We start from the raw sequence: 21,386 nt of genomic DNA, 5'->3' as shown, positions 1-21,386 counted from the left end.
CGCTGCGGGACCTGTGTCGGTGTAACTATCAGAGTGTGTTTAAGTGGGCGTTACAGTGCCCGCGGCCAAAGCCAGAGCACCCCCGCCACGCCCACGGAACTCGGTTTCCCAGACGGCTGCGAGGCCCGGAAGATATTTCCCAGAAGCTCCCGTGCCGCACTGGTGCATGACGAAGACTCCATTTCCCAGAATTCCCCGGGACGGCCCCGCCCCCTCCACCTGGACCGAGAGTAGCTGGAGAATTGTGCACCGGAAGTAGCTCTTGGACTGGTGGAACCCTGCGCAGGTGAGGCTACCGGGTGGAAGAAGCTCAGCAAACTAGGGACCCCACAGGTTAGTCGAGGCTATAAGAGTGCGAATGGCATCGGAGGGCTTCGTAGGCTTGAGCTGGGTGGCCTGCAAGATCGGGGACCACGGTGTGTGGGAGCCGGACCCTTATTCATCTGGGTGATGGTGGAGCCATGGGACTGGGACAGAGCCATCCTTCAGGGGCCGTAGCATATTTTGTTCCCGAGGCCTTCCAGGGGATGTACTCTGCCCTAGAAAAACTAGGCTTCCCTAGGCCATTGCTGTCAGCTCAGCACTAGTGGGTATCGGGCTCCAAGCCCGGGCACCACCACTTGTCTGTCTGTGGAGAGTGAGCGTTGGGGAGAAGCAGCCTTTACAATATGTGTGTGCCCAGAACTGCCAGCCCTGATTTTTCAGTCGTAGGGATGAGATGTATCTTTCCTCTACCTAGTAGGCTCATGACTTGGAACCAAGCTGCTTTGGTTTGGATAGTAGCCAGCAGGAACCTCTGGCGCCCGGGCAAAGGACTTAGGGAAACAGAGCAGGGTGTGTCCGGCCGCCATTCGTCACTCTTTGAGAGTTTGATTTTGTGCCTGTTGCCCATTGGCTCAAGAGAATGGGGTGGGGAGAACAGCACATCCTATATCCTCCTTAGCTCACAACATTTGGCCCTCCAGGTGCAGCAACAATGGGTGAGCCCCAGGGATCCAGGAGGATCCTAGTGACAGGGGGCTCTGGACTGGTGGGCAGAGCTATCCAGAAGGTGGTCGCAGATGGCGCTGGCTTACCCGGAGAGGAATGGGTGTTTGTCTCCTCCAAAGATGCAGATCTGACGTGAGTTGGAACCATATTCAGACCCAACCCCTCCTCCTGGTTCCCTCTCCAGGCTGAAGAGTGTCCTGTTGGGTCTGTTCCTGAGCTAGCAGTAGCCCTCCCTGAGTCTGGGTCCGCCCTGCTAGGTGACTGATCTGGCTGTGTTTGCTGCTTGTACTAAGCAAACATCCTCCTCCTATAGTTCCGGGTGCCCACACCGAATACCTGCTAAAGCCCTGAACTGGCTACTTGTCCCTTTGGCTGCCTTTCTAGCCTTAGACCCGCCCAGGTTTGCACCACTGCCCCATCTCCTAACTCCTGATTTCCTCAGGCCTCACTAGCCTCCCCCCCCCCATATCCTGGCTTCCCTCAGGGATGCAGCACAAACCCAAGCCCTGTTCCAGAAGGTACAGCCCACCCATGTCATCCATCTTGCTGCAATGGTAGGAGGCCTTTTCCGGAATATCAAATACAACTTGGATTTCTGGGTAAGTTGGGGGTGATAAGGACAACAAGCACTGGGAGCCAAGAGCTCAGACTCTTGGAACTTGCACAGATTCACCCCCAAGAAGTCCCTGAGGACTGGTTTTGCACGACCCTGGGGTCATTTAGCCAACTGCTGACCTGCAGGATTGGGAAGCTGAAAAAAGCCAGAATACACTATGTAACTGGAGGCAGGTCCCTGCTTATTGAGCCTGCCTGGCTGCCAGATTCTTGAATTCCCAGGCTTGGTTCATTCAGCTCCCTGAATCTACCAACCATCCCGGGTGTTGGAGTGTCTCTAGCATGTACCTTAGGAGGAAGGGCAAAACATAAGACCTCTGCTTCTGCTGACTGTGCTCCTTAGAGCTGACCCACCTGCATCTGCCTCTGTGCAGTGGCTTTGTCCTAGCTGGCCTGACTAGACACAGCAGCTTGCAAAGGTTCCCACCGGATTTTTCCCACGGACTCTGTCACCCAAAGCTCTCCTTGACCATCCTAGTGTTTTCAGCAAACTGCTTGGTCACTACCTCTTCCCTGTTCTTAGACCAGCAAGCCTCATATCAGTTTAGGGAAGAGAGCTGGAGAAGGGCAGGACAAGGTGCTGAGAAGAAGAGCTGGCCATGACTCCTGTGGAGTTAGGAAGTAGGAGGAGGGCTTCTTCTTTGTAGTGGGAACTCTAGTTACAGTTTTCCTCATCTCTACCACCTACCCTGCACTGTGTAGCCCTGGAAATGCCACTCTGGCCTCCATACCCAGGCAAGCAGAGCAGGACTTTTCTGTGTCCCTACAAGATGGCAGCTTCTATAAGGTCAGTGCTGGGAGGCTTATGCTTGCTCCAGAAGCTTCTCAGATAAATAGACACAGATAGTGCTCATCTCTGAGTCAGGATATGTTCCCATGTCTCTCCCTGGAGGAACAGCGAAGAACTTGGGTCATTTGTAGATAGCCTAACTACAGTTGGTTATTTTGCTCTTTGGGGGCCTGTCACCCAGCTCCCAAATAAATGCAGGGAGACTTATTCTTACTTATGAATGCCCAACCTTAGCTTAGCTTGCTTTTCTAACTTAATTTATTCCCTTTCTCTTTAACTATGTTTTGCCTTTGGGCTTTTCTTTATATGTCTTTCTTTCTTACTCAGGGGCTGGCTGGGTGGCTGCTCCTGCTGTCCTCCTCTCCTCCTTTTCTTGCTTCTTCCCTCTTCTCTTTTTCTCCTTCTCTTTATTCTCTCTGCCTGGCAGCCCAGCCTATCCCTCTCCTGCCTAGCTATTGGCTGTTTAGCTCTTTATTAGACCAATCAGGTGTTTTAGGCAGGCAAAGTAATACAGCTTTACAGTTGAATAAATGCAACATAAAATAATGCAGCCTATCTTTGCATCATTGAACAAATATTCTACAGCATAGATGAATCTTAAACTAATATCCCACCTATGCTACCCGCTGCAGAGGAAGAATGTGCACATCAATGACAACGTCCTGCACTCAGCTTTCGAGGTGGGCACTCGCAAGGTGGTCTCCTGCCTGTCCACCTGTATCTTCCCTGACAAGACCACCTATCCTATTGATGAAACAATGGTGAGGGGCAGGGCCCCCTGGGGTAGGACCTGAGGGTATGGGCAGAGCCAAGTGAGGGTTCTCAGTGCATCTCCTTCTCCTCCAGATCCACAATGGTCCACCCCACAGCAGCAATTTTGGGTACTCGTATGCCAAGAGGATGATTGACGTGCAGAACAGGTGCTCCTTCTTGGTCTTGCCCAGGCCTCCTTGGAGAGGGGAGGATAGATCCTTGGGTTAGTGAGGCATTGTTGCTGCCTCATTTATACAGTTTCAGAGGGAATTGGGGACACTGGGGCCCCATTCTGGTGATGAGGTCAGGAGACCCTGTCTCTGCAGGGCCTACTTCCAGCAGCATGGCTGCACCTTCACTGCTGTCATCCCTACCAATGTCTTTGGACCTCATGACAACTTCAACATTGAAGATGGCCATGTGCTGCCTGGCCTCATCCATAAGGTGCATCTGGCCAAGAGTGAGTGAAGCTATCCAGCACACGCCTGGCCGAAGGTTACCTGCCTGAAGGGGCCCTAAGCTCAGCTGTGGGGTGGCCAGGGAGCTGGCTCTGGCTGCAGAGCTCTGACACCTGCCCCATCTGTAGGTAATGGTTCAGCCTTGACTGTTTGGGGTACAGGGAAACCACGGAGGCAGTTCATCTACTCACTGGTATGTATAGGGACAACATGGCTGTCCCAGAAAACTGTGTGGGAAGTGAAGGCATAGGAAATGGTCCTTGAGCCTTGCCAAGCCCCCAGGGAATCAACTTTGGTTCAGTAGGAGAAAGTGTGGCCTGGATGAGGGACCTCCATCCTGGGTGAACCCTGACTGTGCCCCAAAGGAGCTGAAACAGCAGTACAACCTCCCCACACTAGGGGCATTTGGGATTTGACCTAACCTTTTGACCTCCAGGACCTAGCCCGGCTCTTCATCTGGGTCCTGCGGGAGTACAATGAAGTTGAGCCCATCATCCTCTCAGGTGGGCACTTTGCAGGTGTCATTTCCTATAGCAGGGCAGGACCTGTGTCTTCCCTAAGGAGTGGGATCAAACATGTCCCTAGGGATCTGGATAGGGAGGCCTAACTGACTGCTGACCTGTGGTTCCCCACAGTGGGCGAGGAAGATGAAGTCTCCATTAAGGAGGCAGCTGAGGCTGTAGTGGAGGCCATGGACTTCTGTGGGGAAGTCACTGTATCCTTTGACTCCAGGGATGGGCTGAGGCACTGTGGAGGGGCACTGTGGCTTCTCCTTGTAGGATGGCCAACATAATACCATTTTGTTTCTGGTGGTGGTGCTAACCCTGGCAGCAGGAGGGGATGTGCTGTGTCCCAGACCTGACCCAGGAAAAGACAGGTTCCAGGTAGGGAAAATGGGTAGTGCTCCTTCTGCTATAGCCTTGACCAAGGTGTCCAGTTTGATTCAACAAAGTCAGATGGGCAGTATAAGAAGACAGCCAGCAATGGCAAGCTTCGGGCCTACTTGCCTGATTTCCGTTTCACACCCTTCAAGCAGGGTAAGCTCCTATCCCTTTCAAAAACCTTTCACCCCCCTACCTGTGCTTCAGGCTCCTTGCCAGCTAGCCCTTAGCTTTAGTGCCAACTGCTTCTCCTTGTTCCCTGCTGTGGTCTCAGCCTCCATACTGTGACTGTGGAGGTCTGGTGCCCTGCAGGCTTGGTCACAGACCCTTACCAGAGCCTATATCCACTGGGAAGCAGGGCATTGTAGTTTAGTGCTGTTTTCCAGGAAATTGGGGAAAGAAGTGGAGAGGCAACTCTAGGATGAATTCAACCTTCCTTTGCCAGCTCAGGGTGGGTTCACCGCTACAGACTGAACCGCTTTCCCACGGCTCAGGGCTTCATGACTGTTCTCCAGTTTATACCTTAGGAAGTTGATTTCCATATCTCCAAGACATCTTAATTAAGCTTTCAAAGGAACAATGCCAAATGCAGATTCTCATCAGAAAATACCGTGGTTTTCCAGGTTGTCTCCCAACCAGGTTTTGCTTAGGCTTTGCACCTTTGGGAAACTCTCAGCTCCAACACTCAGGAGCTGGCTTCTGCTGTGTAGGAGTTCCCCCTGACAGTTTAGGTGTGTGTGTGTGTGTGTGTGTGTGTGTGTGTGTGTGTGTGTGTGTGTGTGTGTGTGTGTGTCTAGGGGGGGAGCCTCAACCCTCTCTATCTCCTGGGGGTGGGGGACGATGGCATCACCGACTCTCATCTGTCTGCCTCTGCAGCTGTGAAGGAGACCTGTGCCTGGTTCACCGACAACTATGAGCAGGCCCGGAAGTGAAGCATGGGACAAGCGGGTGCTCAGCTGGCAATGCCCAGTCAGTAGGCTGCAGTCTCATCATTTGCTTGTCAAGAACTGAGGACAGTATCCAGCAACCTGAGCCACATGCTGGTCTCTCTGCCAGGGGGCTTCATGCAGCCATCCAGTAGGGCCCATGTTTGTCCATCCTCGGGGGAAGGCCAGACCAACACCTTGTTTGTCTGCTTCTGCCCCAACCTCAGTGCATCCATGCTGGTCCTGCTGTCCCTTGTCTAGAAACCAATAAAATGGATTTTCATAAGCCTGGACTCAGAATCTGTGTCCAGCCTTCCTAGCTTTTCCAGTCCTGGGACCCACTGTCCCACTGTGTGCTACTTAGCTCCTAAGAGCTGGTAGGCCCAAGGCAAGAGTTCCCGTATGAAAGACTAGAGAGTGGAGATGTATGTATCAGGAAGAAGGCAGAACAGGTCAGTTGTGAACTGTCAGTGGGCTCAGGTATAGGGCAGGGTACCTCCCCAACAGTCTGAGCTGGATCTTGGTCATGCTTAGCCCTTCCGTTTGTGGTCACACACAGGCCTCTCTGCCTCAGACTTGAGGACCTTGGTGGATCTTGATTTGGACTGATTGACTTTGGGATTGTTTGTCGAGTCTTTGTCCAACGCAGCTCTGGGTCATTTTCAGACTCCCATTCTAGATTCCATTCACCTAACAGTGTTAGGATTTTTCCTTGTCCATGATGACATGGGGTTGGAAGCTACAAGCTCCTCAACTCCTCAGTCTTGAAATAGAGCTACCATTGTTCCTGAAGACTGGGGAGAGCGGAGGTGAGCATTTACTCCCAAGACTCAAGGGCATAGCTGCAGGCAAGCAGAGGAAAGGGTTGGCACCTGTGTTATACATTAAGACTGACTCATGAGCACCAGCCACATAGCTAAAACTGACACCAGACTGCTGGACCAGTCAGAGTTCTCTAAAGGAGCATAACTGTTATACATACATATATAGTGATTTATAGTCTGGCTCACATGATGTGCTCCGAATAGCCCGACAATGACTAACACTGGAGAGGCCAAGAATCCAGTACTTGTTCAGTCAGTGAGCTGGCTGAATGCCTCAGTAGTGCTAACCTGGCCTGGAGGACTCCTGGAGAGTTGCTGGTCTTCTGTATGCTTTGTACATTGGGATCCAAATGGGACTAGGTAGCTACAAACAGGTAAAAAAAAAAAAAAAAAAAAAAAAAGTTTCCTTCCACATCCTGTTATCTGGGCTGCCACCAGAAGGCACTGCCTTGGTTTAGGGTGGGTCTTCCTGCTTCAGATAACCTTATGAAAGTCCTTCCAAAGGCACTTGTGTGGGGTTTTTTTGTTTTTTTAAAGATAGGTTTATTTATTTATTGTGTATACAGTGTTTTGCCTGCATGTATCCCTGCAGTCCAGAAGTGGGCATCAGACTACATTACAGATGGTTGGGAGCCACCATGTGGTTGCTGGAAATTGAACTCCGGACCTCTGGAAGAACAGGCAGTGCTCTTAACCCCTGAGCCATCTCTCCAACCCGGCACTTGTGTTTTAGTTCATTCCAGATGCAGAGTTGACAGCCCTGACCTCCATGTCACCTCCCCCCAGAAACCCCACTGCCCTTTTCCCAGGTGATCAGCCTGTAGGCTGCAGTCTCATCATTTGCTCAGATTTCCTCAGCCCAGCCCAACCTTCTGCCACTCACCTCCCAGAAATATTAAAGATACCCAATTATTTTCCCCCATCCCACTAGCCCTTGGTCCTCAGCCTGCATCTGAGGCCTTTTGTCTTCCAGCAGGACAGTGCATGGCCTGCCTGGTCTTCCACCCTCTAAAAGCAACATCTGCTGTCCTCCTCTCCTATGTTGTCCTGCCCAGTATCCCTTTAACTCATGACTTCCCAGCCACCTCAGCCCCCACCCCATCTTCAGATTTCCTTTAAGCTTAGTCCTCTGATGTGAGTCCATGGAGGGGACCAGGGCTTTGAGGATGTACTCTCCCAGCCCTCAGGAAGAGCTAGCTGAGCTGATCAGAACCTGCCAGGCACTCAGTTGTCTAGGGCCACCAGTCTGTGCTAACTGCATCATCATGTCAAGGAACACACACTGTCCTACAAATCAGAATGCCTTGACCACTGTGACTAGGTAGCATGCATTTTCTGGCTGGCTTGAGGCCAAGTCTCAACCTTGAACATTTTCAGGTGCTGTTGGTTGCGGCCCAGAATACAGAAATTCCTTACACTTCTGTTTGTGTAAATGTTCCTTGTCCACCCACCTCTCCATGGACACTCCTGGGTAGGTTTTTTTGTTTTGTTTTTGTTTCTTGTTTTTTGTTTTTTTTCCGAGACAGGGTTTCTCTGTATTGTTTTGGAGCCTGTCCTGGAACTCGATCTATAGACCAAGCTGGCCTTGAACTCACAGAGATTTGCTTGCCTGTGACTCCCAAAAGCTGGGATTAAAGGTGTGTGCCACCAATACCTGGCTCCTGGGTCGTTTTTTGTCCCTGTATATAGTAAAGGTTCTGCAAGCTTCCCTGTGTCAATCTGCTTTCTACTGCTACCTAAGACAATTAACTTGTAACGAGGGAAAGTTCTATTTAGTTTTAGGTTTTAGCTGCTGGTTTTACAGGTTTCCATCCATCATCAAGCAAACTCTTCACTCTTAGGCTTCTAATAGGGCCTGGGGAAAGATGGAAGAACACAACTCATCAACTCATGCTATGCAAGAAGAAAGAACTGTTCATCACATTCCAACTGTAGCAAGCAGAGGACAGACCAGCCTTAATTGTAGGACCTCACAGTCCATGGACAGCATTGCCTTTATGAATTCCATGTACTTCTAAGTGCTGTGTTCTATTTTGCCTGATTTTACACATTTAAAAACAACAAAAACAGCCGGGCAGTGGTGGCACGTGTCTTTAATACCAGCACTCAGGGAGGCAGAGGCAGGTGGATCTCTCAAGGCCAGCCTGGTCAACAGAGTGAGTTCCAGGTCAACCAGGGATACACAGAAACCCTGTATCGAAAAACCACCAAAACCAAAACAGCAACAACCACCTTTACCCAGTTTGTAGGAAGTCTTTATACTTTTGACTCAAAGTTACTTTAGGAAATAAAAATAAGATTAGGTTGTTTGAGTTGGTAATTTACATGAGACAGGCTGATGCCCTGATCATATTGTGAAAGCCTTATGCCCTTAATCTCATTTTGGGCATAAGCTTCTTGTTTTGTTTACCTTTTCTTTCCTTTGCTCTTTCACTTCAACTAAATGACTATAGTCTATAAGACATATATGTGGAATTGAATAGAAACACTGAAGCAAGCAAAAAGTTTTTAAAAAATATATAAAAATAGCCGGGCGTTGGTGGCGCAAGATCTTTAATCCCAGCACTCAGCAGGTGGATCTCTGTGAGTTCGAGGGCAGCCTGGTCCCCAGAGCGAGTGCCAGGATAGGCTCCAAAACAATACAGAGAAACAAAACAATCGTGTGTGTATGTATGTATGTATGTATGTATGTATGTATGTATGTATGTATGTATGAATGTATGTATGTCAGGGCAGCGATGGTGAATGACTTCAATCCCAGTACTTCGGGGGCAAAGGCAGGCAGATCTGTGAGTTTGAGGGCTGGTCTACAAAGTGAGTTCCAGGACTGCCGAGACTATTAAACAGAGAACACAGAGAAACACTGTCTGGAAAAACAAACAATAACAGCTGTTTATTGGTGACTTATTAGTTAGTGCTTCCTTTAACCTCGAGTACCAGAAACGGCACCCAGGATCGAGCCCAAGGCACACAAGCTAGGAAAGAGATGTACCAGTTTGTTGTACCACCGTACACTCCTAGAACCATGGTTGGAGCTTTTCCTCCGATTCTCTTTGCAAGGCTTTTGGGGAGACTCCAGCTTCGGATTTTCCAGGTCGAATCAGACTGCCTGTTTAGGACTTCATCTTTCCTCTCTACCCTCAGCAAAATCGCCAGTTGCTTCTTCCAGGCTTGTAGGAAATCCCACCTCCAGCAACGAAATGCCGCCGTTCGCCCCGCCCCGCCCCGCCCCGCCCCCCCTATACTCCTCCCGGAACCCGCCCAATCGCTTCTGCTCCTCAATGCGGCTCTAGTGGGCGGAGCCCTCTGCCATAGGGACGAGAGGAGGAGCACGATGGCGGCGGCAGGATCTGAACAGCTGCGTGTGGGCTTCGTGGGCGCAGGTCGCATGGCGGAGGCCATCGCCCAAGGCCTCATTCGAGCAGGTGGGGAGGCGAGGCCTGGTTGGGGGGCTTTACAGTGGGAGGAGTCCTTTAGCCTCGGCGGGAGCGGCGCAAATGGTTCGCCCCATTTCTGGGTGAGAACCCTACAGCAGGCTTCCATCAAGGTCTCCTGGTTCCCTAGGTGAGCCGACGACAGCTCTTGTTCAGGAGGGTGGGTGTGCGAGCCAGGCGTGGTGTGGAGAAAAGTAACACAGCTTATTTTATTTAACAATGATTGTATTGTTGAATGATATTCGTTTAAATGTATTGAATTAAAGAAAATTACCATTAACTTTCATTGTAACCTCTTTGTATGGGTTTTGCTTGTTTGGTTGGTTTTTGTTTTTTCAAGACAGGGTTTCTCTGTGTCGCCCTAGCTATCATGGAATTCTCTTGGTAGACCAGGCTGGCCCTGAACTCAGAGCTCTGTCTGCCTGAGTGCTGCATGAGCCACCACTGGCAGGCTCACTTTTGACTTCTTCCTTAATGTGGCTGTGATTTTTATCAGACTCACTTTTGACTTCTTATTTCTCCTAACTGTGGCTGTGATTTTATCGTTCCACGTGTGGCACAAACCAATTTTGTCTTAGATTGGACTGGCTTAATGCCAAGTTAGTGTCCAACTTCCTGGCCTCCTCCTCCTGCACCTCTTTTTGTTTTCTATTCTTGCACCATCTCTACTCTCAGAGGTGGCCAGTTGTGTGAACATTTGGGAAGAAGAGGATTGACTACGTACTGAAGAGTGTCTGCCATCACTGGTTTGTCATCTCTTGATGCCAGTGCCATTTGTCTGCTGCTTGGGAGCTGGAGGGTGGGCTGAGGAAGGAGGCAAACTCTTCCTGGGTGAGGACTGCTGTTATATAACAGGGGCTGTCAATATGGGCCTAACTGCTATACAGCGTTTAGGAAACTTTACATATAGATTGCAGGTGGAGAAAGTTGGTGACCTTTGGCTGTCTGCTATCGGTTGTACTTCAAAGTCCAGAGGGTCCTGATCATTAGAGATTGTCTTCCTACAAGAAGTCTCAGGTGTTTATATGAAAAACCCGGCAGTTGTTTACCAGCTGTCACTGACGTGATTAGCTGCCTCTATGTTTAGGTCGTAGTTTGTACTTCCGTCTGGCCCAGTCTCTCTACCTCTATACCCTACAAAAACATGATTTCCACCAAATGTACAGTCTCCCCCAAGACATTCCAGCACACTTGCCCTGTTGCAAGAGAGTTGTCCCATCAAGTCTTTATCAGATAGGTTATTTTAAAAAAAAGATTATATGTGTGAGTGTTTTGTCTGTTTGTGCAGTGTGTGTGTGTGTGTGTGTGTGTGTGTGTGTGTGTGTGTACTTGGTACCTGCAGAGGCTAGGGAAGCTCACTGGTTCCACTGGAGGTGGAGTTATGGACAGTTGTCCTGGGAATTTATCCCAGATCATATGTCAGAGCAGCAAGTACTCTCAACTGTCGAGCGGTCTCTCCAGACCCTTGAGCAGTCATCTGCCCACCCTACTGAACCATCTCTCTAGACCCTTCACCAGCTATTTCCCTATCCACCATGCCACTCCAGGCCTGGTGTTCCTGCAGAGATTTTTGCATTTTGGCGAACAGACATAAGTGCTTCAGTCAGTTGCCCCTTCTGTGAAAGCAGAGGGCCTGGGCTCTGTCTTGTCAGGATTAGGCAGGTTCTTGGCCCCAGTGTCCAACAGCAGAGATGGCAGTGGCATTAAAGTATAATTGAATTAACTTGATTGCTCAGCACCGAGGACAAGCATCCCCGCTATGACCCTATGGAGCCTTAGGCTAACAGTGGGCCAAGCAAGCTGTTTCCTGTCTTCCCAGCCCTTACCAGCTTTTGCCTTTCTATCCAGGCAAAGTGGAAGCTAAGCAAGTGCTGGCCAGTGCACCAACAGACAGGAATCTCTGTCACTTCAGGGTGAGTGGGACTTAGGGTCTTGTCCTTCTGAAGCATTTTTCAGAGTCTGGTATGGCTGGAGGTTTGAGATCATTTGCTTTGTCCTGGAGAAGGAAAGGTCAAAGGCCAGGAAGAAAGTCAAGCTTTTGGAAGACCAGAGCAGATTGAATGTGTGCCTATATAGGGTGGTTGTGAATACTAATTAGGAAGGTTCTAGAAGGTAGATCTTGGGTCTGTGAGTAGCAGGGCCTGGATTTTTCTTAATACAGGCATTTGTAACAACAGAGGCCTGAGGGAACCCATGGGATGCAGAAGGATTGGTGGTACACAGGTGGGTTGTGGGATGCCTCCTCACACAGCCTCATTTCTGGTCCTGGTGTCTATGCAGGCTCTGGGTTGTCAGACTACTCACTCCAACCAGGAAGTGCTGCAGAACTGCTCACTTATCATCTTTGCCACCAAGCCTCAAGTTCTGCCAGATGTTCTGGCAGAAGTGGCTCCTGTAGTTACCACTGAGCACATCGTGGTGTCTGTGGCTGCTGGGGTGTCTCTGAGTTCGCTGGAGGAGGTGAGTGGGCTATGGTGTGAACAAGGCCTTAACTATGAAACAGGCTTTGTTGGTGTTGGCTACATTCAGTAAGCAGGTAGCAGCATCCCAGACAACCTCTATAAGTAGTTGGCCAGGGTTAGCTGACTGGGATAGTGTTTGGCCACTGTGCCTGGGAAGTGGGAACTAGAGGCTGCATTTAACTGAGGTGTTTACCTAGTCTTATAGGGTGTTTGACATTAACTAAGCTCCCTTTTGTCCAGCTGCTGCCCCCGAAAACAAGAGTGTTGCGAGTCTCTCCCAATCTACCTTGCATAGTTCAGGAGGGGGCCATGGTGATGGCACGGGGCCACCATGCTGGGAATGACGACGCTGAGCTCCTACAGAACTTGCTGGAGGCCTGTGGACAGTGCATAGAGGTTCCTGAGTCCTATGTAGATATCCATACTGGCCTCAGTGGCAGTGGTGTGGCCTTTGTGAGTATTGTCTTAACCCATACCCTCAGAGGAAACCTTAACTTAGCAAAGGCCTTGCTCTCAAGGTCTCACAGTCAAGTAATTCATGGGCTACCAGTGAGTTCTGCTGCCTCTCAGAACATCACCCTTTGTTGAGCCATCGAGGCTGGTCACTTTACCAAACTCTGGGTTTAGGCCCTATAGCTTCAGGTATTGTGACCACATCCAGGGTCTGGTTTCTTGTGGTTCTGAGCCAGTGATCCTCAGCCTTCTGAATTCAGCGACCCTTTAATATAGTTCATGTTGTGGTGACTTCAACCATAGAATGATTTTTGTTGCTACTTCATAATTAATTTTGCTACCATTATGAATTGTAATGTAAATATCTGTGTTTTCTGGTGGTTTTAGGTGACCCCTGTGAAAGGGTTAGTCAACTTCCAAAGGGGTCACGACCCACAGGTTGAGAACTGCTGTTCGGGGTATTCTCTAGCTGGGAGCTGTGTCCAGCAAAATGTCAGCTTTGACATTCCCCCTCCTGACTCCCAATGCTATTGCTACAGGTGTGCACATTCTCAGAGGCCCTGGCTGAAGGTGCCATCAAGATGGGCATGCCCAGTGGCCTGGCCCACCGCATTGCTGCCCAGACTCTGCTGGTGAGTTCAGGATTCCTCAGGAGAATGTTGGGAAGTTTCGAGTGTGTGCTGTGTCCAGCAAACAGGAAGACAAGCCTGCAAAGTCCAGACAGGCTGGGGAAACATGTAGCTGCCCCACCTCTCTCAACTCTTCCTTAACTCTTCTCTCCAGGGAACTGCCAAGATGCTGCAGCAGGAAGGGAAGCACCCAGCCCAGCTTCGGACTGATGTGCTCACACCAGCTGGAACCACCATCCATGGACTTCACGCCCTAGAGCAGGGGGGTCTTCGAGCAGCTGCCATGAGTGCAGTGGAAGCGGCTACCTGCCGGGCTAAGGAACTCAGCAAGAAGTAAGCCAGGTTCCAAGTGAGACTATAAGACTATAAGACATTCAGTGAAGGAAGCAGGGGATGCTGAGTCATTTGATCCTCATCTGTGATTCCAGCTCCTCCCTCCTCCACCTCTCAGCCAGTTGTAATTGTGTTCCAATTGCACATTGCCTCATGGTCTCAGGAGGTGGTAGAGTATGTAGCCTGTGGAAGATTAACTGAAGCAGGAAAGGTTTCCGTCTTTGCAGACATGGGGGACATCATCATCCATGCTGGCATGAGGTGTTTTCATGGTGTGGCTGCTTTGGGGTCACCCACAGTCCTGAAAGCAACACCCACCCATGCTCTGTAAGCCCAATAAACTCATTGGTTCCCCAAGTTGGACTTCAGTGGAGATTTTTTTGTACTTTGGTTTGTCCTTCGTACCCTATAAGGAGAGGGTAGATGTTTATGTTTCCTCGGGGAAAGGAGCTACAACACTGGGTGTCAGCCTCCTTGCTTGCCCAAGGTAACCCCACCTTCCCCTTCTCCCACCTCTAAGGACAATGGTTCTCTGGCCATCACACAAATGCTTCCACTTCGTCTACACTTGGAGAAGAGTCCATCTCTACAGGCCTCCTCGCCACCCCACCCCCAACCCCAGTAGCAATAATCCTACTTCTAAAGAGACGTAATAGGGGCTGGAGAGATGGCTCAGAGGTTAAGAGCACTGACTGCTCTTCTAGAGGTCCTGAGTTCAATTCCCAGCAACCACATGGTGACTCACAACCATCTGTAATGAGATCTGGTGCCCTCTTCCGGCCTGCAGGCAGAACATTGTATACATAATAAAAATCTTAAAAAAGAGAGACATAATAGGCAATGTTGGTTCTCAGGTGCCTAAAAGTTGGCCTGTTTCTTTTTTTGGGGGGTGTAGGGGTTGGAATCCATGACAAAGCTGCTAGCAACAAGAGCTACTGAGCCTGGTCTAGAGCCCTGACCCTTCTCTGAATTGCTCACAAGCTAGTGGCCATGCTAGTGGAGGATAGGGGTGGGAATGACGCAGGGATAGATGGCACTTGCCCAAGAAGCTCCCACCTCTCCATGAAGCCAGAGCTTTAGCCTAGAGGAGGAATGAGTCCCCAGTAGAACCCACCTTCCCTGAGCAGTCAGCGTGTCATGCTGCAGACCTATGCTGTCCAATTTGCCCTGTGTTCAGGTTACACCAGTCAAGTGGAAGAGCTGTTTGAAGTTTCAAAAGTGGGTCCTAGCTAGCTTTGAAAGACTAGACCCCTGGCTCTGAGGCTGGTATTGCTTGAGCCTGGTACAACAACTACAGGGACAACCCCGGTAGGATTTGACTTTGTAGTATATCCAGCGGTCAGGAAAACTAGGAAAAGTGAGGCTATGGGATTGAGGACCTGTGCACCAAGGTTACTGCATAGAAAGGACTCGATATGGCTCTGACCCTCACCCCAGGTACCCTCCTCCCCAAAACTTTCCTGGCCACCTAGACCCCAAGATGCTGACTCCCTCATGTTTACCCAGCAGTCTCCTGAGACTTGAAAGCATCCATCAGTGTGGCTTGGAGCAGCTCCCACAGTGGCATCTGCTAGCTGTGTGATACCAGATCCCTGTCTATAATGCAGGACTAATGGTGTACCCAGACAGGAAGAGGGGGGTCCCATCCCAGTCCCTTTACTCCAACACTGCAACCCTTCCTTCTCTCAGCTCCTTGCCTTGTATGTCCCCAACTCATCCCATTTCTAGTGAATGACTCCTCTCAGCCAAGGGCTATCTGATTAGACTCTGGCATTGTCACTTGTTAGAAAGGCCATCCTGGCCGGGCGTTGGTGGTGCACGCCTTTAATCCCAGCGCTGGGGAGGCAAAGGCAGGTGGATCTCTGTGAGTTCGAGGCCAGCCTGGTCTCCAGAGCGAGTGCCAGGACAGGCTCCAAAGCCACACAGAGAAACCCTGTCTCGAGGGAAAAAAAGAAAGAAAGAAAGAAAGAAAGAAAGAAAGAAAGAAAGAAAGGCCATCCTGAGTCGAGTCCATGCCCTTATTTCCTCACTTGTAAGGATTTATAGAAAAACAGCTCAGCTGTTGTGTTTATCCAAAGTACTGAGTGAGCTGACCAATGAAAATGAGAAGACAAGCGATACAGACAGCAGAGGATTCCATCTCAGCTGCAGGGTCACTTGCCTGCAGAGTCTAGGTGAGATAAAGTCCCAGGGTCTGGTATAAGGCACTGTCCTTGGGCAGCCTACCTGCCAAGAGAATCACTGATGGTGAACCAACAGACATTTCTCTTTGGACCAGGACTGGGAAGTGGAACACACCCCTTCATTGCTCAGTCTTGGTCCAGAGGTGACAGGCTGGGACACAGGCTGTTGGCTACTCAAAGAGACAGCTTTGGGGCCATACAGCTGTGACAGTATCATCTAGGCCTCCTCATATTGTATGTGGCTCACCTAGCCACTGCTTTCTGTAATAAAAACTGGTAGATGCCATGGTATTCTCTGTAGTCCATATTGTCCCACTTTTATGCCCTCCTCCTCCCACATCCTATGGAGTGTTCCAGATCCAAGCATTAGATTCAGTCACAAAAATAAGACTAAAACAGGATGGCTGATGAGGTTGACCTGTTTCACCTTTATTACACAAGTGCCATTAGACCATCTGGCCAGGTGAACTTAGCTGTGACAAGGTTGAGTGTCAGAGAAAGGGCCCTACAATAAGGTATGAAACCCACAAGCCAAAGATCCTATTGAGGACAGCTGATGCGGTCAAGATGCTCTTGTAGGCACATTAGAAGAGGCTAGACTGTACCAGGTTCCAGCTTGGCGTCCCATTGGCAGTCCTAATGAGGTAGTGTAAAGGGCTCAGTCTTCAGATGACCAACCTAGCTGGAGGTGCTCCCTCCTCTCATACCATTTTGATTCCCCTATAGCTCTGTTGCTTTCATTTTCCAAGTACATGGACCTTGGGGACAAGGCTACCTGTGACCACTGCAAGCTCCCAGCCCCCAAGAGTGGTGGTGGTGGTGGTGGTTCCAACAGGACACACACTCACCCATCTTTCTGTGCTGGGTATCTTCTCCAATCTGTTTATGAATCCAGGGCAAGACTACTTAGCAGAAAAGGTTGCCTATACTTCCCAGGCCAAAAGATCCTACACTTTGTGGGGAACAGGCAAACCTCTGGGGCAAGAGATCCAGGATTCCTGCATGATGCCTGGTACATAGCAGGTGGCAATGCTACTGAAGAAAGGAACTGCATTTTCACTCTCCTTACTAGTTCATACAACTCAGGGAGCAGTGGAGCAACACAGTGAAAATATAAGGCTCTCCTCACGGGCCTGTGAACCCCTAGGGAACCCCATCAGACACTAAGTACAGAAAGATGAGGTGACTGCACATCTTGACCCAGCTGCCACTGGGGCAGAGGCCCCTGTGTAACAGGATATGCAGTACTGCAAGCCCCAGAATTATAGGACCTACTGCTGGGACATATGGGCACCTGAGCAAAGCAGCCTCTTCCACAACTAGGACTCAGCCACCAGAACCTCTGTCTATAGCATGTAAAGAACACCAGCATATTCTAGTCTAAAAAAAAATAATAATTTGTTTTAAATCATGCTGTTGTTTGAACACAGGGCCTTGGGCATTCTAGCAAACACCCTAGCATCCCTAGCCTGAGATGACACCTTTGCAACTTCTCATGGACGTTTTCCTAGCCCAGTTAATGATAGTATACAGACACAAACCTGACAGGAACTCTCTGTGATCCACTCGGCCCACACTTGACCGTTTATATAGGGCAGCAGCAATATGGGGCCATAGCAACCTCCTGGACCTTGTATCCCCAGGTGAAAGGGGCTTGGACAGCTAGAGAGGCTGGTGAGAGCAATCACTCCTGAGCCCTAGTCTCTGTCAACTCCAGTCTACCTGGGCACAGGCCAAAGGAGGAAACACAATACAAAGGACAAAGACAGAAACCTATGGAAACCTCTCCAACAGGTAGCCTAGGCTGGAGCGGCTACTAGAGGCTACCCAGGCTTGATGTAAATCCAAGGCCTAGGCAGGTCTGCCTCTCCAGACTTGGAAGCAGGTCTATCAATGCCTGATGGCAGCTCCTAGCCTAAGTACCTGGCTGATATGGAGGAGGCTGGTATAAATACATCAGACTTCTAAAACCCCACCTAAATTGCTAGTGCTGGAGACCCTCGACCAGACATGTTTGCCCAAGGGTTCTCTAGGTCTTTAGGCTTGAGGAAGCCAGGTACATAGATGACCAGATGAGCACCAGCGTGTACAGATGGAGTCTGCTACCTGAGCCTCCATTCTCCTGTTCCATGTTTCCCTTCAGCTCTTAATATTTACTCAGATTTTTGACTGAGGTGTCATGTGGTTCCAAGAACTGTATTCTTGGACTTAACATGGAGATCACTTGTGGGTACCTCATCCAAGGCGCCATCCATTGCCAAGCTCTTGTGTTCTTTGCCCTTCCCCACTTGGTGTTTTCAAGGCTCAGACTATGAGGAGAGAAGTAGAGATAAGGGGAGAGTACTAGGACAAGGACTCGGGATAATACTTCTGCAAGGGTAGTATTGACCCTCCCTAAGACACAGGTGCCTCAGCTCTAGATCCCCAGGAGCAATCTGAATCCAGTTGGACTGAAAACAGAGTGACTCAGAATTGGGACATTCCTTTGAGTCTTTTCTCCTTCAACCTGGGCCATCCAGCAATAGTTCCTCAGCAACACCCCTGGAAATACCAGGAAGCAGATGAGTCTAGGGGGAAGGTTGGTGCCAGAAGAGCCCATGGAGGGAGGAGTTGACTCTAAGGCACTGCAGAGTTCCCAGATGGTTGCAAAGGCTATGTGACCTGTTTTCAGGTAGATCAGATAGCCCTAGAGCTAGACAAAGTGGTTTGTGGTTTGTCCTGCCATTGGTCAAGCCACCTGGATCCAAATCCACACACTAGCCAACATCATGAACAGGAGATCTATCCAGAATGAAGTTTTTTTTAAGGACTAAAAATCCAAGTAGAACAGACTCTGCTATACTCCGCTGCATCCAAAACCTCACCAAGCACTAGGCTTCCATTTCCCCAATTCCCACTCTCTTGTGAATATACCACCCCAGGCTAAGGCACTGGGGCCTACACTGGGCTTGGATCCAGCACCACAAGGGCCTTCAGTTACCAGAGCAAGAGCAAGAGAGCCCAGAGACCATCTCACTCTGCCAGCACTCCTGGTTCCCTATGAAGAGCATCTTTTAAAACAGGTTTAATGTATTTTTGTTTGTTTTTAAAACAAAACCAAGTGCTTTTCCACTGAGATGAGGCCAGGTAGCACCAGGGAGGCAGGTGAAACAGAAGCAGCAGCCTCATCCAGTGCACATGGGGGTAGGGGTAGGGATAAACCCCATAGGGGCCGCAATGGAGGTACAGTCAACTGTTCCCCAGTAGGTGCTGTGCTTATGGGCCCACGTGTGCCTACTCAGCAAAGAGCATTTGCTTCTTTGAGCCATTTCCCCAAGGCGTTGTGGCTCACGGGGCAGGACATCCTTTACCAACAGAACTCCACATTGGTGTTGGGCTTGCACCCCTGGACCTCTACAGAGGACTATACCATGGAGAAAAGGTGGAAGATGGCAGACTGTGTATGCCCCCTCTCTCCCAGTGCAGCAGGAAAAAGGCCAGTGGGCCACAGTAGTCACACACCATCGTGAGGAGCTGCTGGTGAGGGCCCAATGCCTCCAAGCCTCCGTGCCATGGTAATGAGGGAACGTAGCTGCACTAGCCTCAGTGGAGCCACTTCTCTAGGATCCTGGCTCTCCAGCCACCTCAGAGCTGTCTCTAGACCCCAAACAGCTTCCCCAGCAGTAGGTACCAACATTGCTCCTTGCTCAGTGGCCTCTTCCTCCTCCTCTCCAGCCCCCATGCTAGAGGGCAGGCTGGCTGGGGATGGAGGAGTTGCAGGGACCACCTCCTCTCTGCAGCCCTCAGGGAGACCTCCATCGTCATCCAGGTGCAGCCACTCTGCCACCTCTTCAGGTGCCAAGCGCTTGTAAACCAGAGTTGCCAGATGTGTGAGGTCACTGAGCACCCTGCTGTGTTCAGCAGCCTCCTCTACCTGGTGGGCTGGCAGCTGCCCAGGCTCAAAGGCAGCCCGAAGACCCAGCAGCCAGCAGCGCTCTATGCTGCCTGCCTGCACCAGGTCCCAAGAGAGGCCAGCCAGGTATAGCATATCCTTGAGCATGAAGCTTCTCATGAAGTCCAGTGGGGAGCCACTGGCACAAGACACAGCAAGCCTCAGCAGCTCTCGTTTGTACAAATGTTTGAAGGCTGCCACCACACCATGCTCCAATGGTGCAGGGATGTGTGCTCGGCTGTTGCCCTTGGACAAGAAGAGCACTCGAACTGCACCATCAGGTGTCTGCAGCTCCTCTGGGGACCCAAAGAGATCAGGCTGGCACTGCCTAGGAGTCTCCTCACTCTCCTCCAGGGCAGGCATCCTAGCGCCCCAGCTTGGACAAGGTGGATGGGCCACCAGCAACACCGCCTTCTGTTGTAGACAGCTTCGGCGCAGGAAGCGTTTGACGCCAGGGACAAATTCCTCAAAGAACCAGCCCCGAAGAAGAGGGCGACTGAGCCAGGCATCTGGACTATAGCGGTAAGAGGCAGGGAACTTGTCCTGGTTGTGGTGACGCAAGCTGGGTGGGTCTGGTAGCCTCCCGATAACTAGTGGCTTCAATTTGTGACTGCCGGTCAGGTTGGCGGCCAACAGCACTGTCACTCGGTCACCGGGCCAGCGCTGGGTGCACCCACTAGGCCCGCTGGAGTTCCCAGCGCCCTGAGTTGCGGCCTGCTCCGGAAGTAACCTCCAGTAGAGACCAGTAACGTTTGCGTTGTAGATCTGTTCGTCATCATAGCCGCCCTCGGAGTGGGGTAGAATGGTCAGCGCACGGTCAGGTAGGAGAACTGCGCCGGGTGTCTGCGCAGGCTCTTCTTTGACAGGCGCAGGGCCTGCAACCGGGGGCTCAGCCTCGCCATAGATGCGCTGACTGGAGATGCCGTGGCGCTTCTGCCAGCGCCAGAACCACCCATGGCTAGCCTTGAAGGTACACTCGGGGCCATAGATCTGGCGAGCAAAGGCCTCGGCCTGCGCTTGGATGACCGGACCGGACAGCGGCACACCGTGCTGGCGCAAGGTGAGGAACCACGAGTACACGGCGCGGTCGATCTCCTCCTCGTTGGCTAGACGCATCTTCTTGCGCTGCGTGCCCACCTCTCCACCAAGCTGGTCCAGAAACCAACGCAGCTTGGGCTCGTCCTTGAGCCAGCCGCGCAGCGTGCCGCCCGGTACGCCGAAGTCGCGGCACACGCTGGCTTGCCGCTCACCACCCTTGACACGCTCGATTGCCTGCAGCTTGTCTTTGATGGAGTAGGCCTTGCGGAAAGTCATTTTTACGGCCACTCGGGGCCGCGGCCCGGGCGCGATGGGCGGCGGGCGCGCGGTGGGACCCTGGCCGGGAGCCGGCGATAGCGGCGGCTCGGCAAGGCGCCGGGGTGAGGGAAGACGAGCGCGATGAGGGACCGGGTGCAGGGCCGGGCCGGCCGGTGGGCTCGTGGGGTACATGGCGTCGGCGCCAGGGACCACCGGGCGAGCGAGCCTGACACCCCGCGCGGGCCGCTCGGGACGGGGCTCGGGGGCGGGGCTGCCCGAGTCCCTCCCTTTTGTCTCGCCAGCCCCGCCGGCACAGGCCCACTAGTCCCGCCCCTCCGCCTCGTGGCGCCTGCGCACGGTCTGGACTTGGGCGCGTCACCCGCGCGTGCGCTCACCAACTCCGTTTCGTCCCGCCCTAGTCCGGCGAC

At 51.3% G+C, this 21,386-nt stretch overlaps 3 protein-coding genes across 3 annotated transcripts; 2 read left to right on the top strand and 1 right to left on the bottom strand.

Annotated features, from left to right (window-relative positions):
- The first annotated feature begins 249 nt into the window (after nucleotides 1-249).
- Nucleotides 250-5,699, top strand: Gfus (GDP-L-fucose synthase). Its single transcript, NM_001246779.1, has 11 exons — nucleotides 250-286; nucleotides 966-1,122; nucleotides 1,475-1,589; nucleotides 3,028-3,156; nucleotides 3,242-3,315; nucleotides 3,475-3,608; nucleotides 3,735-3,799; nucleotides 4,043-4,109; nucleotides 4,242-4,321; nucleotides 4,544-4,643; nucleotides 5,364-5,699. Exons 2-11 carry the CDS (start codon nucleotides 977-979, stop codon nucleotides 5,417-5,419), a joined length of 966 nt encoding a protein of 321 aa, NP_001233708.1. The 5' UTR covers nucleotides 250-286; nucleotides 966-976; the 3' UTR covers nucleotides 5,420-5,699.
- Nucleotides 5,700-9,519: 3,820 nt separating this feature from the next.
- Nucleotides 9,520-13,911, top strand: Pycr3 (pyrroline-5-carboxylate reductase 3). Its single transcript, XM_027403882.1, has 6 exons — nucleotides 9,520-9,662; nucleotides 11,520-11,584; nucleotides 11,952-12,131; nucleotides 12,374-12,586; nucleotides 13,126-13,218; nucleotides 13,370-13,911. Exons 1-6 carry the CDS (start codon nucleotides 9,572-9,574, stop codon nucleotides 13,550-13,552), a joined length of 825 nt encoding a protein of 274 aa, XP_027259683.1. The 5' UTR covers nucleotides 9,520-9,571; the 3' UTR covers nucleotides 13,553-13,911.
- A 2,228-nt stretch (nucleotides 13,912-16,139) lies between these two features.
- On the bottom strand, nucleotides 16,140-21,250 carry Tigd5 (tigger transposable element derived 5). The gene has a single exon (XM_027403864.2). It carries the CDS (start codon nucleotides 21,148-21,150, stop codon nucleotides 19,225-19,227), a length of 1,926 nt encoding a protein of 641 aa, XP_027259665.1. The 5' UTR covers nucleotides 21,151-21,250; the 3' UTR covers nucleotides 16,140-19,224.
- Between the last annotated feature and the right edge of the window lie 136 nt (nucleotides 21,251-21,386).

This window comes from Cricetulus griseus, chromosome 2 (assembly GCF_003668045.3).
Source record: "Cricetulus griseus strain 17A/GY chromosome 2, alternate assembly CriGri-PICRH-1.0, whole genome shotgun sequence".
Taxonomy (NCBI): domain Eukaryota; kingdom Metazoa; phylum Chordata; class Mammalia; order Rodentia; family Cricetidae; genus Cricetulus; species Cricetulus griseus.
The sequence above is the reverse complement of the archived record's forward strand: the minus strand, read 5'-3'. Positions and strand labels throughout refer to the sequence as shown.

What these genes read in the sequence shown, in the direction of transcription:
- Gfus (NM_001246779.1), top strand. Translation starts at nt 977, where the DNA reads ATGGGTGAGCCCCAGGGATCCAGGAGGATCCTAGTGACAGGGGGCTCT. An exon ending in TAAGGTGCATCTGGCCAAGA is followed by an intron (nt 3,609 to 3,734) that starts GTGAGTGAAGCT and finishes CCCCATCTGTAG; the next exon opens with GTAATGGTTCAGCCTTGACT. An exon ending in TGAGCCCATCATCCTCTCAG is followed by an intron (nt 4,110 to 4,241) that starts GTGGGCACTTTG and finishes GGTTCCCCACAG; the next exon opens with TGGGCGAGGAAGATGAAGTC.
- Pycr3 (XM_027403882.1), top strand. Translation starts at nt 9,572, where the DNA reads ATGGCGGCGGCAGGATCTGAACAGCTGCGTGTGGGCTTCGTGGGCGCA. An exon ending in CCAAGGCCTCATTCGAGCAG is followed by an intron (nt 9,663 to 11,519) that starts GTGGGGAGGCGA and finishes CTTTCTATCCAG; the next exon opens with GCAAAGTGGAAGCTAAGCAA. An exon ending in CTCTGAGTTCGCTGGAGGAG is followed by an intron (nt 12,132 to 12,373) that starts GTGAGTGGGCTA and finishes CCTTTTGTCCAG; the next exon opens with CTGCTGCCCCCGAAAACAAG.
- Tigd5 (XM_027403864.2), bottom strand. Translation starts at nt 21,150, where the DNA reads ATGTACCCCACGAGCCCACCGGCCGGCCCGGCCCTGCACCCGGTCCCT.